The 14,949-nt window shown below is 41.1% G+C and overlaps 1 protein-coding gene across 1 annotated transcript; it reads left to right on the top strand.

Moving 5' to 3' along the window:
- LOC137031319 (low choriolytic enzyme-like) lies at window positions 1-2,294 on the top strand. Its single transcript, XM_067402237.1, has 9 exons — window positions 1-114; window positions 234-264; window positions 342-404; window positions 548-700; window positions 781-898; window positions 1,000-1,178; window positions 1,576-1,657; window positions 1,796-1,917; window positions 2,079-2,294. Exons 1-9 carry the CDS (start codon window positions 46-48, stop codon window positions 2,081-2,083), a joined length of 822 nt encoding a protein of 273 aa, XP_067258338.1. The 5' UTR covers window positions 1-45; the 3' UTR covers window positions 2,084-2,294.
- The last annotated feature ends 12,655 nt before the right edge of the window (window positions 2,295-14,949 follow it).

The raw sequence follows: 14,949 nt of genomic DNA on the forward strand, positions 1-14,949 counted from the left end.
CTGTCAGCTCTGTTTGATCCAGAGGTTTCTCAGAAAGCTCTCATCATGTACTTGTTGGTGGTGGTCATCTCTCTACTGCTGAGCTCTGTTCCTGCGCAGAGTCGCACTATTCAGGTGAGAACAGTCAACAATATCCAACATGGAAAACAATAGCATCAGCATCTTCCTAATTGAAGCGGCTTTTGATTTTTAATCTTTGGTTTCTAATATACGTGTTTAAAATTCTTGAACAGGATATAATTGAAAATATCTCCGGGGAGACAGGTAACATGCACAGAAAGAAAAAACTAAAATGTAAATTTTGCAGTGTTTTATTAATAATTTACTGATTCATATATCAGGTGACATCACTGAGAAAGATGATATACCAGTGTCAACTATAATTGAAAACACCAAAAATGCAGGTACGAGTTTGAAGACTATAAGTTGATGGTGTAGGCACATCTTTTGTGTAGCAGCTCATGGCAAATTCCTCAACTCTCTTTATCATTTAAAACAATTATATCACCAGAATCAACATACTGAATTATTGTGCATTATACTGCAGAACTGGAACAGGACAGGCCTTTGATCAAGTTTGGAGACATCGCCGTAGCAAGCGGGCTTGAGAATGCAGATCCATGTACTGCTCGTGGGTGCAAATGGGATAGAAGCAGAGATGGAAATGTCTATGTGCCCTACGTCATCTCCAACCAGTACTGTAAGTGCCGATGTTCACCAAATTTGATATCATCTCATCAGTGTCACAATGTTCTGTTCAACAGTCTATTTCTTCCACAGCTCCTGCTGAAATAGCAGTGATTAAAAGAGGTATGCAGTCTTTTGCGGAAGTTTCCTGCATTCGATTCGTACCTCATCAAGGGCAGAGGAATTATCTCCGCATACAGTCTCATTCTGGGTAAACCTATCAAGGATCCTTTCTATCCCATTTCTGTGTATATGGTAAATGTGCTTTCTCTTTACACAAATGTATAACCTGATGTGTTATGTGGTCGACAGATGCTATTCATATTTGGGCCGCCAAAGTGAAGGACAGGTTGTTTCTCTCCAGCATCCTGGTTGTGTCTATCACTATATTGTTCAGCACGAACTCCTTCATGCTCTCGGCTTTCATCATGAACAGAACCGCAGTGACCGTGACAAACACATCCGAATCCTTTATGAGAACATTGATCCTGGTATTTTTGTTAAGAATTCTTAAGAGAAACTGGAAAAAATATATATTTTTTGTTTGAAATTAGGCTTACATTTTTACCTTTTTAAAATGGTTTACAAACATGTAAATATGTATTTAAAATATATAATATACATATGAATATAAATAGTATATTGTATAAATATATAGAGTGAAAAGTAAAAAGTTTGAATATAAAGAAGCGATTAAGAAGATAAAGTTGAAAAGATAAAGTTGAAAAAAATGATAAAATAGAGCAAACAATAATAAAACAATATGCATGAAACAGGGCATATAATATTTAATCACAATTGCATTTCCTGTAGTCTAGATTAAACTTCACTGTGTTTTTACCAGATTTACAGTTACAGTCCTTAATACTTTCTTGTGCACTGTAACAGCAATGCAGTACAATTTCAACAAAGCAGACACCAACAATCTGGGTACCCCCTATGACTACAACTCTGTGATGCACTATTCAAGGTAAACATGCTTGTAGTGGTCTGTAGTTCAATGGGGATATATATATATATAATATATATATATATTGGATTTTTCATTCAATTTCAAGTCTCCACAATGACAATGTTTACTCTTGTTTTTTTATGTGTGTGGTTTTAGGAACGCTTTCTCCCGGAATAATCAGCCAACCATGATTCCCATTCCTGACAGTAACGTTGTGATTGGTGAAGCTAAACAAATGAGCCGCAATGACATCCTACGCATTAACAGACTCTACTGCAGTACGTTCAGCCTTTCCTGTCATTTGAATAAAAAACAGCATTTGTGATTCTGAAAACTCCACCTTAAACCACTAGGCTAAGCATGTCAAGCAGGCTTGTGGTCTTTATAATTATTGTCTTTCATTTCATGTTCTTTCCTTCTTTTTCTTTTCTTTTCTCAGGTTAAGAAAAGTGCTGATGGGCCGTATGAAGAACGTATTTGTTCATCCTTTTTTTCCATAGCATTCTTTTTATAGCTTTCCTTTTTGCACATCACAGTGTCAAGTGATTTTACTTATTCTATTATTATGCATCCATAAAAAAAAAATTATAACAGCTTGTCTTTTTTCCTTTGTTGGCAATATTTTTCAGTAGTAAAGCTGGTGAATACAATAAACTGTGTTGTTGTCTTAATATTAACATCAAAAAATGATTTCTGAAGGATCATGTGACTGAAGAGTAATGGCTGCTGAAAATTCAGCTTTGCATCACAGGAATAAATTACATTTCACAATATGTTAGAGAAGAAAACAGTTATTTTAAATTGTAATAATAGATCACAATATTACTGTTTTTACTGTATTTTTGATCAATAATAAATAAATGAAATGCTGCCTTGGTGAACATAAGAGACTTTCCAAAAAATATTCCAGACTTGTACAGTGTACATCAGTTAAATTACTGATACAGTACAATAACCATAATAACTGTAATGTTCTCAATACACAGAGCAATATCACACTTTACAGAAAATAGCAGCAGCATCTTTATATGACATAAATCTAAAATCTACATCAAAGAAAACTTTCAACAAAACAGCTACATGATTCTGTAATTATCTGAGAAATGCACACACACTTCTACATAAGCATTCACATTATTTCCCTTATCTGACCAGAAAACATCTATTATTACATGAATAAATAAAATAACTCAATTAACCACAAGATGTCATGTTTAGTCACGTCAAAGCCAAAATGTGTGCTTCTGCAAATGTTGCAATGTCCTGGAGTAACTTTGGGCCCGTTATTACCAATTTAAATACCACAGCTACCTGAATATTGTTGCTGACCATGTCCATCCCTTTATGACCACAGTGTCTTCAGATGGCTACTTCCAGCAGGATAACACACTGTCACAAAGCTCAAATCATCTCAAACTGGTTTCTTGAACATGACAGTGAGTTTACCACTGTAAAAAAAAAAAAAAAAAAAAAAAAAAAAATCCTAATTTTACAGAAAATAACAGATTTTTTTTTTTTATGGTGAAATGTGAAATTAACAACTAACATTAAACAATTTAATCAAAGACCACATCCGGTATAAGTGAATCAGACCACTTCATGATGACTATATCATCATCCTAACATCCTCACTGGCTCACAAGAAAGTCCGCAAACAGACTGCTGTAGACAACCTGTCCAAGAGCATGAAGAGCATCTCCAACCAGTACTGTAAGTGCCGATATTCACCAAATTTGATATCATCTCATCAGTGTCACAATGTTCTGTTCAACAGTCTATTTCTTCCACAGCTCCTGCTGAAATAGGAGTGAATAAAAGAGGTATGCAGTCTTTTGCGGAAGTTTCCTGCATTCGATTTGTACCTCATCAAGGGCAGAGGAACTTTCTCCGAATACAGTCTAAGGCTACGTCCACACGAAGCCGGAGCTTACCCTAAACCGATATTTTTTTTCCTCATCTCAAAAAATATCTGCGTCCACACGAAACCACTGAAACGACTCAAAATGATATAGTATACATGCCAGGCCATTATGTGGCACTGTAATTCTGCCGCAGAAATGCACTTAAAGCAGTGAAGAAGACTTGGAGCATGCGCATAAACCTTGCGTGCTGAATACAAACTTTAGCAAAGCTTAGAAATAACACTTTATTTTGGTTCAGTAGCTTCTGCAGCACGAACACAAGCATGTAGAGTCGGCTATTGCTGTTGTTGGTGGTGTTTTGTGGTGTTAGCGCGTCTGACGAGGGTCGACACGTGGGGTGATGACATCATCATTTCAGAAATTATTCGGATTGCCCAGTCCACACGACAACGCCAAGCCCGCGTTTTCAAATTTTTCCACTTTGGAACCCGGTTTCAAAAAATACCGGTTTCACCTTTCGAAAGCGCCGGATCCGTGTGGATGAAACGCCTATCCGATAAAAAAATTGTGCGGTTTCACTGAAACGCGTCTCCGTGTGGACGGGGCCTAAATCTGGGTAAACCCAGGCCCGGTTCTAGGATTGGGTGACTGGGGGGGCATTTCGAAAACTTGGTGGGGCAGCATAATATGATTTATGATTCATAGGTTTATGATCCCCAACCACTTTTAACTACTAAACAGTTTCCTCCATTTTTTAGAGTTTTTTTCAGATTAATAACAGCTTCAAATTTAATATTGATCACAAAAGTACTTTCTGTGATTCTGAAATTGAAACAACAGTACATTTGTTTTTTGACTGTTTAGTTAGTACAACTGTTTAATTAGACTGTTTAGAGACTTTTGGTCTAACATATACGAATGGCTTAAAATTACAATTAATTTGATTTCTTCATTTTCTAAAGATGATTTTGGTATAATAATGGAAACATTCAATTTCTACTGAACAATATTTCATTTAGGGAAAATGTTATATTTATGTTATATTCATTTACTGTATGTTTCTTAAAACAAAACCATTGTTTTCTGTTTTTCAGAAAGAATTTTGGATTTACTCTAAATCTTTAACAATGGTAAAATTTAAAAGTGGAAGACGACAACTTGGTTCATTGAAGAAATTTAAACCATTAGAAGACCTGGTTGCATGATTCTTTCCTTTTTTGTGTTTTTCTCGCCTATATTTTTGGTTCATTTCTGTAGAGTTGTGCTCAGTTATTTTGGCTATATAAAAATGAAAACCACAAGATATAATAATAACTGAATTTACACAAAAGATCCAGTTCAAAAGTTTTTATGCTTGATTCTTAATAGTGTGTGTTCTTACCTAGATGATCAAAAGCTGCAAACATGTACTGATGCCCAAGACAACACAACACAATAAGAGAGCCAGTGGGTTGTAAACCTATGAACAGGATGTCTGAAAATTCTGACTGGAATAAGACTGGAAGTTCTTATTTTATTTAAAGATCTACTTTTTTTAGTTCTATCCTACAAAAGCTTCATAAAACATTTTCTAGAAGACAAAATAAAAACAATTTACCCTCCAGTCATCCTGTGCAAATGTTTATACTCCCTGAATTTTAATGCATTGTTTCCTCCTGGAGTATCAGTAAAAGTTTTCACCATTTGTAACAGTTGGGTATGAGAAGAGTCCCAAACATGGGACTTATCATAAAGAAAATCATAAAAACAGTCGTAAATTAATGACACACATGAGAATAAGTTAAGTGTATGTAAATGTTTGAACTGCTTAATTTGTGTAAAGGCAGATATTATATATTGTGGACTATATGTGTCACAGACACGTCAGGTTCCACCTCCTTCCATTACCACGCACTCAATCACCGGAATACTAATCACCTGCACATCATCAGCACTGCTATCACCACCACCTCAAAAACCCCACACTTACACACAGTCACTGTCTGGTCTCGTTTGTACCTAAGCTCCATGTTTACTTACCTCAAGGACTCCAATCTACTACTTACCTGCTTCCAACATCTCCAACGTCTCCAGTGTCTCCAGTCTTCCCCGCGTGCTTATCCTACTGTGTGTGAGTGCTCCCAGTCTCCAGTCTCCAACGTGCTTCTCCGTACTCCATCTGCAATCATCAAAAGGACAGTATCACTGCTTCTATCTACATACCATACTTCTACATCTATCTACATTACCATATACTCACCGTATTTCTCTGCTGATATCAATAAACAGCTGTACTTGCTTTTACATCTGCCTCCGTGCCGTCTCTGTTGTAACAGAAGACCGGACCATACCAACAGGATATCAGCATGAGCTCCCAAGACCCATTTCAAGAGCTCGTTGACGCTTTGCGCTGAGCACTCACCCCACAACCACCGTCACCATCACCATCACCTGCTGCCGCTTCCGCCTCCACTTCTTCCACTCAATCACCGTTGATGCACGCCAGTCCCATGGCCCGACCGGCGCCCTACTCAGGATCGGCGGAAGATTGCAGCGGATTCCTCCTCAATCTCTACCCCACCGACACGGCTAAAATAGCATTCATAATCTCCCAACTGTAAGGCAGGGCGCTCCAGTGGGCCGACTCACTCTGGACTCAAAAAGGTTCCGTGGTGAAATCATATTCTTCATTCGTCACCCACTTCCGTGAAGTCTTTGGAATCCCCTCGGCTGACTCCTCTATTGGTGAGAAACTCTATAATTTGAAACCAGGATCAAATTCAGTGACTGATTATGCCTTGCAGTTCCGGACGCTAGCCGCCAGTAGCGGATGGAACGAACAAGTCCTCATCACTTCCTTTCGTCAGGGGTTGGAACCCAGAGTACGGTTGCAACTCGCTGCATACGAGGATTCCATCGGCCTCGAACGCTTCATCCAGCTCGCCATCCGCGTAGGCACTCGTATGCAGTCGTGTCTCGATGAGCACCAGGGCCAGCCACTCTCCACCATCTTTTCCCACCGATCCGAACCCGTCAGCTCCCCAGAACCAGCCAACGAACCCATGCAAATAGATAATTCCCGTCTATCTCCCTCAGAACGCCAAAGAAGGCTGACCCTGAACTTATGTTTATACTGTGGATCTCCGGGGCATGCAATCTCCGCATGCCCAATTCGTCCTCCTCGACCATTGGTAAGTGCCATCATTCCCTCCATTAAGATGAAACCACTCACTACTATTGTACGTCAGTACGTCACCCGGACACGTCGCACTCCACTGGTACACTCTGCTCACTCATCACTTGGCACTGGTCACCCGAGGGGCAATGAGACCCTCTCGCTGCTAAAGGAGCGCTTCTGGTGGCCCAGCATGGCCAGGGATGTCAGAAGGTACGTGCAGGGCTGCAGGGAGTGCACCATCGCCAAGAGCCCTCGTCACCTGCCAGCCGGCAAGCTCTCTCCGCTGCCCGTTCCTGAGCGACCTTGGTCACACCTGGGGGTTGACTTCATCACGGATCTCCCGGCATCGGATGGTCACACCTGTGTGCTAGTAGTAGTAGACTGATTCTCCAAGGCCTACTGTCTTATCCCCCTGAGAGGTCTACCTACCGCCTTAACTACAGCCGAGCTCATGTTTAACCACGTCTTCCGATATTATGGAATCCCCAAAGACATCGTATCAGACCGAGGGCCCCAATTCATCTCCCGTGTCTGGAAGGCCTTCCTGTCGCTCCTGGGTGTGACCGTCAGTCTGTCATCTGGCTACCATCCTCAGACGAACGGGCAGACAGAACGGAAGATCCAGGAGATTGGCTGCTTCTTGCGTACCTTTTGTCATGGCCACCAGAACTCCTGGGCTGAGTACGCCCAGAACTCTCTCCGCCAACCTTCCACCGGTCTAACATCCTTCCAATGCGTACTCGGTTTCCAACCCCTGCTGTTCCCCTGGGACGGGGAACCTTCCAATGTCCCCGCAGTCAACTACTGGTTCCGGGAGAGTGAGAGGGTATGGGACTCAGCCCACCATCAACTGCAGAGAGCCCTGCGCAGACGCAGGATGACAGCAGACCTTCGGCGCTCCAATGCCCCGTCCTACCAACCAGGGCAGAAGGTCTGGCTGTCAACCAGGGACATCAGATTGCGTCTGCCCTGCAAGAAGCTGAGTCCTCGCTTCATTGGCCCATTCACCATCACCAGACAGATCAACCCCGTCACATATCGTTTACAACTTCCACCTCCGTACAAAATTCATCCTACCTTCCATGTCTCTCTATTAAAGCCTCACCACCCTTCTGTTTCTCCCTCCACAGAACCTGACGTGGCAGCCGCCGAACCCCCCCTTCCACTCATCCTGGACGACAGTGCTGCTTACGAGGTTCACGAGATACTGGACTCCCGGCGCCGTGGTGGTCTACTGGAATACCTTGTCAACTGGGAGGGCTACGGCCCCGAGGAGCGCTCATGGGTGCCTAGAAACGATATCCTCAATCCCAATCTTCTACAAGCATTCCACGCCAGCCACCCTGACAGACCTGCCCCACGCACAAGAGGACGACCACCGCGACTTCGGGGTCCTCGGCCCTCAGGAGCGGGCCGTGGGAGGGGGGGGTACTGTCACAGACACGTCAGGTTCCACCTCCTTCCATTACCCATGCACCCAATCACCAGAATACTAATCACTGCCACCTGCACATCATCAGCACTGCTATCACCACCACCTCAAAAACCCCACACTCACACACAGTCACTGTCCGGTCTCGTTTGTACCAAAGCTCCATGTGTACTTACCTCAAGGACTCCAATCTACTACTTACCTGCTTCCAACGTCTCCAGTGTCTCCAGTCTTCCCCGTGTGCTTATCCTACTGTGTGTGAGTGTTCCCAGTCTCCAGTCTCCAACGTGCTTCTCCGTACTCCATCTGCAATCATCAAAAGGACAGTATCACTGCTTCTATCTACATACCAAACTTCTATTACCATATACTCACCGTATTTCTCTGCTGATATCAATAAACAATTGTACTTGCTTTTACATCTGCCTCCGTGCCGTCTCTGTTGTAACAATATGTAAACATTCTCATAATAATACATTTTTGTTGCAGTGCTAAATAATAAAAAAAAAAAAATATTTTTTTGATCTCACTTTTTTTTTTAAATGATTATTTTGTAGATTCTGAAAGGTGCATGTAACTTATCACATCAAATAATAGGCTACTCTTCAACAAATATATTATCTATCAATAATGCTGATAGAATATTTTAGAGCTGAACATAACTGGGCAAAACTATTTTATCTTTTACTAGAACAGTTACATTTTTTTTTTTTAAAGTTTTTAATTATTTCATTTTCAAGATTTTTCATGACTTGGAAATTACAATTTTAAAACTCAAGCTAAATTTCCAAGTATTTCATGATCGTGTATCAATGAATTAATGGTGTGTGCGCGTTTAAATAGAGACTAGAGCGCATTTATAAAGGAGCTGCATGTCATCTGCTCATTTGATTGTCAATGGCTGTCTTGAGAAGTGATCAGAAGGTGTGCAAAAGTCTTGGAAAACTGCTTAGAAAAAGGATGTTGATGAGGACATGAATGCTTTTTACAAGTTGAAATCTTGTAGTTATAGCAATTCTAGCATGGTGTGAGCACCTTAAGTGCTGAGCATGTCTGTGAGGGAGAACTGTAAAAGGATGCGCCGCAGCAGAAAAATACAACCGCACAATGTCGCTAGTAATTCGCGAATGTAACTAATTTAGTGTTGATATATTTTTTACATTTTGTGTGCGATCACAAAAAAACAAGTATCCTGGGGATCCTGGGCAATGCCCCCCCAGAGAAATTCCCTTACACTCACGCAATTGTTTTATACTCCACAGATTTCTACAAAATAATTAGTTCACATATAGAGACCATGGTCTTCTTTAGTATTCACTCAGTTTATCACAAGAGAAGTCAACAGCAACTATTTTCAAGTATCTATATATATTTAGAATAAATGACTGCACCAAGGAGAGGGACATAGTTTCATTAATAATTTGTTTAAATCAATAAATCGTTTTAATTTTTTTGGTGTTATTGGAATACTTCTTTCATGAAGTGGACAATTTTAAGATTTTGGTTCATTTTTGATGCCATGCCTTTTACTCTAATGGAAAGAAAACTCAACCCTAACCCTACACATTTAAATGGAGTTTGTTTTAAGCTTACTACCCTCTGTCTGTTTGCATCTGTAGATTTCTTCTAAATTAACCAGTACAAGCTAATTTACATATTTAAACATCAATAATTTGTTTTCCTGAACTGTTAATGCTTAATGCATTATATATTATAACTATATATATTATATATATGCCTACAGAGGGCGCCAAAAGCCTGCTGATTTTTGTTGTTACACAGCACAGCACGATCAAAGCCAACCACCATGATTAAAAATATATTATTAGTTAAATAATAATATTCGGCCACTTCTTTGTGATAGAAATGCTACAGCCACTGTAATTTCTTCAAGAATATATGGACATCAAACATGCAAAGACAGAGCGAGGGTTTAAACTTTTATGTATTCTCCTGTGTAAGTGTAGATTTAAGAATATCATTATATAGCTAATGCTGTATTATGATTTTTAAATAGTTTTAACAAATCATGCATCCTTAGAAAACTGTGTAATGATGCGGTTCATGGAATGATCCTCTTCTGGTATTGGCAGCCCAACTGATATCTTCACCATAGTTCAAAACGCAATGCAAAGCACAGTATAATAATTGAAATTATAATATAACATAAATTAATATCAAATCAGACAGATGCGTTGATTGTGGTCAAACTATTAATGCAGCGTTACATGTATGAATTACCCTTAAATAGCCAAAAGTTTCAGGTTTGTGAACAGGCTAGCCTATCTGAAAGAAATGCATGGGATGGATCCATCTAGGGCTTTTTTCGTTTTCGCTACTCATCGCCAGACAGCAGTTGCATTTTCGCGGGAATAGTTTTCACAAGTTTTCAGCCAACAGCAAACTCGAGGTGAGGTGAGGTGAGGTGAGGTGGGGTGGGGTGGGGCCGGGCGCGCGAGCGTGCGTGCTATGGCGGGCCGGAAGGTCCAAAAATATGGCTACCGACTTGTCGCGGGAATTCACTATACAATTGCCAGTAGCCAATGAATTTACCACTGATAGGCCGGCGGTGCTAGCCTGGTAATACCAGACTCTGCTACTTCACTTTGCTTCGTAGAGTCTGGAATGGCATAATAGAGAAGTGTTTTCTCTCTCGCTAGGGGGCGCTTGTCTGAAGTTTAAAATCATTGGTTACCCGTAAGCCAATCAGATACGTTTAGTTATGACGTATGTTATGCGCCTGTACAGCCGCATCGAAGCACAGACATTATGCATCGAACTCAAATCTATGATTGAACTTTCACTGTAAACCTGTTGTAAACACGATGATGCGAGCGAAATACCGGAGTGAAAAAGAGTTGAATGTTCTCCATAACAGAGCGAATTGCATCCCATTTCCACAGTCGTTTCGGTTTTCGATTTCTCTAACCTACAATGTAAAACTCGGCGCTTAGCATCTACGTCACGACTCTCAGCCCGCCCTCTGTTCGTTGATTGGCCCGGCTGTTTCCAGACCGGTGGAAAACAGAAAGCTCTGAAGCTGTATCAGACTGAGTACAGAAGCGAAATGAAATTGAGCGGAAGTAGGAAGTCTGACGTAGTCAGGCTACGGCGGTGCATCTGTATACACACTCTCCTCACGCAGCCGGCGACTCACTTTCCTCACGCAGCGAACGACTCACTTTCCTCACACAGCTGACCACTGACTCTCCTCAGCTGGCGACTCACTTTCCTCACACAGTGAACGACTCACTTTCCTCACACAGTGAACGACTCACTTTCCTCACGCAGCGAACGACTCACTCTCCTCACGCAGCGAACGACTCACTTTCCTCACGCAGCCGGCGACTCACTTTCCTCACGCAGCCGGCGACTCACTTTCCTCACACAGTGAACGACTCACTTTCCTCACACAGTGAACGACTCACTTTCCTCACGCAGTGAACGACTCACTTTCCTCACGCAGTGAACGACTCACTTTCCTCACGCAGCCGGCGACTCACTTTCCTCACACAGTGAACGACTCACTTTCCTCACGCAGCGAACAACTCACTTTCCTCACACAGTGAACGACTCACTTTCCTCACGCAGCGAACGACTCACTTTCCTCACACAGCCGGCGACTCACTTTCCGCAGCCAATTGACTCTCCTCACGTTTCTTTTCAAATACTGTGATGGTGCAATAAATATTTTGTAACATTTCAAATGTCTTCACTCACTTTTCATCACTTTAATGTATGATGAATTAAAGTATTCATTTTTTACAAATAAAAGTTTATCATTTTTTGTGTTGTAATTGTAATTTATTCTGAAGCAATATTCCCATCAGTGTTCTGTAAACTGTTAGGCTACTGTTAAGATGTAAACTGTAAATCATCAGATTTGTATACGCTCCCTTAAAGGGATAGGTCAATCAAAAATAAAAAAGTCTAGTCTAGTTGTTCCGAACCTGTATGAGTTTCTTTCTTCTGTTCAACTAAAAATATATTTTGAATGTCAGTAAACAGACAGCTGACTGTAGCGAGTGACTTTCATAGTAGGAAAAAAATACTAAGTCACTGGTTAACATCAACTGTCTGGTTACTGACATTCTTCAAAATATTATCATTTTTAGTTCAACAGAAGAAAGAAACTCATATAGGTTTGGAACAAGTTAAGTCAATCATGACAGAATTATAGGTTTAACTATCCCTTGAAATTGATTGTCATTTGTTTTTTTTTTGTTTTTTTTATACCTTTATAAAAAAGGTAATTTTCCCCTAACCTTGGCTATCAATTTCATGTTAGGCTAATTAGAATAACTCACTGTAGGGCTTTTACCATTATTTTTTCCACGGCAGAGGAAATATGCATCAGAAGTGGCATTTAGATGCATGTATAAAATTTAATATGAATGTGCAAAACAAGCATGAATAACACTGTTTAACAATTTTACAATAAATATCTAAAAAGCTTTTGTGGATTTTACAAATTATCTTTAATATACAATATTCTGAAAAAGTGACATTTCCCTTTTTGCAAAGTTCAAATGTTGATAAAATATATAACTTTAATTAAAGATACATTAAACTAATGTGTTACAAAAACAATGCAATTGTGAAATGTCAAAAAATCTGCAGAACCAGTGTTTAAGCCTGACAACTGCAAATCAAAAATGTATCTTGTATCTAAAAATAATAGTAAAAGCCCTACAGTGAGCCCTAATTAACATGAGATTGATAGCCAAGGTTAGGGGAAATTACCTTTTTTATAAAGGTAAAAAAAAAAAAAATGCCACGACAATCAATTTCAAGGGATAGTTAAACCTAAATGATAATTCTGTCATCATTGACTTGCACTCTAGTTGTTCCAAACCTATGAGTTTCTTTCTTCTGTTGAACTAAAAAAGGATATTTTGAAGATCGTTGACGCTACAGTCAGCTGTCTGTTTACTGACATTCAAAATATATTTTTAGTTCAACAGAAGAAAGAAACTCAGGTTTGGAACAACTAGAAGGTAAGGCAAGGATGACAGAATTTTTATTTTTGATTGACCTATCCCTTTAAGGGGGCATATACAAATCTGATGATTAACAGTTTACATCTTAACAACAGTTTACAGAACACTGATGGGAATATTGCTTCAGAATAAATTACAATTACAACACAAAAAATTATAAACTTTACTAGATGTAGTTAGTTATTATTGCACCATCACAGTATTTGAAAAGAAACGTGAGGAGAGTCAATTGCTGCATGAGGAAAGTGAGTCACCGGCTGCGTAAAGTGAGTCGCCGGCTGCGGAAAGTGACTCGCCGGCTGCGGAAAGTGACTCGCCAGCTGCGTGAGGAAAGTGAGTCACTGGCTGCGGAAAGTGACTCGCCGGCTGCGTGAGGAAAGTGAGTCGCCAGCTAAGGAGAGTCAGTGGTCAGCTGCGTGAGGAAAGTGAGTCGTTCGCTGCGTGAGGAGAGTGTGTATACAGATGCACCGCCGGCCTATCAGTGGTAAATTCAGTGGCTACTGGCAATTGAATAGTGAATTCCCGCGACAAGTCGGTAGCCATATTTTTGGACCTTCCGGCCCGCCATAGCGTGCAGCCATAATGGCGCGTCGCGGAGTGAGGGCATCTGAACTCAACAAAGCCGACCTAGTATTTTTTTATTTGTTTTATTCAGTAAATATATTTGTTTGACAGGGAAGCTGTGCGCAAACAGGAATATATATTAATTAAATAAAAAAAGAAAGAAAGAAAAAAGCACCCCAGAAAAAAGGGCACTTTCTCTCGAAGAAGAAAAAGGGCAGGCGCTCAAGCCCCTTTTTTGTCTATATATGTGCACGTGCCTGCACACAAACATAATAAAACATATAATAATATCCAGGCCTGGTCCTCCTTTTATGCTCCCGGAGCTCCTCCGTGAGAAACAAGGCCGGTGCGCCTCAGGTGATGCTCGAGTCGTTATCACTTGCGTCACCGGCCTCGTGCCGTTCCCTCATGGCTCTCTCCCGCCCTGGTCGCCACAAATAGTATATTGTATAAATATATGAAATATATGAATGAAAAGTAATAGATCCTTTTACAGCCCACGTGATCAAATAGTTACGCGCGCATTTTGGCAACGGAAGTGGTGTTGTTGCCTATAGAGGGTATGCACGTGACGTCACCGTCGACCGTTAGGACTGCGGTCACGCACACTGAGTGGCAAAAGACTGAGCTGCAGCATTGGTTTTCAGCGTGAATGTCGCGAGACAAAACGTACTCGGTTACTAACGTAACCTCGGTTCCCTGAGATACGGAACGAGTACTGCGTATGGGGAAAGGTCTCCCTTTTTCCCCGCTGCTGAAGCCTTTTTCAATAACGCAGTGTAACTGCACCTTCATTGGTTCACTCATAGACAAGTTGTTGAACCAATAGCTGCGCGGCCTATGGCGACAAAGCGCGCGAATGTTCCCGCCGAAATGGGCGGGGTTAAGGGCTATATAAGCGGGCGTTTCGCCATAGGACTTCAGTGTCAATCGACTGAAGCGACGACCCTGAGCCGCAGCCTCGTGGCACGGCAAGTGACGCAGTACTCGTTCCGTATCTCAGGGAACCGAGGTTACGTTAGTAACCGAGTACGTTCCCTTTCGATACTTTACTCGTACTGCGTATGGGGAACGAATTCAACCACGCCGTGCCACGGCTGGGAACGATATAGCTTGCATTTGGCCAACCAAGAGGGGGCCAAGAAGACAAGCAAGAAGGCAAAGCCTAACCGAACCCATGGTTACACTTAAGGAAGATACTTCCTGGGATGGAGTGAAGCGGAACTCGTCAGAGGCCGCTAATCACACCGAGAGAACCCGAGCTTGTAAGGTCGGGACATCGAGATGATAGAACC

This window comes from Chanodichthys erythropterus, chromosome 11, assembly GCF_024489055.1.
Source record: "Chanodichthys erythropterus isolate Z2021 chromosome 11, ASM2448905v1, whole genome shotgun sequence".
NCBI lineage: Eukaryota > Metazoa > Chordata > Actinopteri > Cypriniformes > Xenocyprididae > Chanodichthys > Chanodichthys erythropterus.

What these genes read in the sequence shown, in the direction of transcription:
- LOC137031319 (XM_067402237.1), top strand. Translation starts at nt 46, where the DNA reads ATGTACTTGTTGGTGGTGGTCATCTCTCTACTGCTGAGCTCTGTTCCT. An exon ending in TTATGAGAACATTGATCCTG is followed by an intron (nt 1,179 to 1,575) that starts GTATTTTTGTTA and finishes GCACTGTAACAG; the next exon opens with CAATGCAGTACAATTTCAAC. An exon ending in TCTGTGATGCACTATTCAAG is followed by an intron (nt 1,658 to 1,795) that starts GTAAACATGCTT and finishes GTGTGGTTTTAG; the next exon opens with GAACGCTTTCTCCCGGAATA.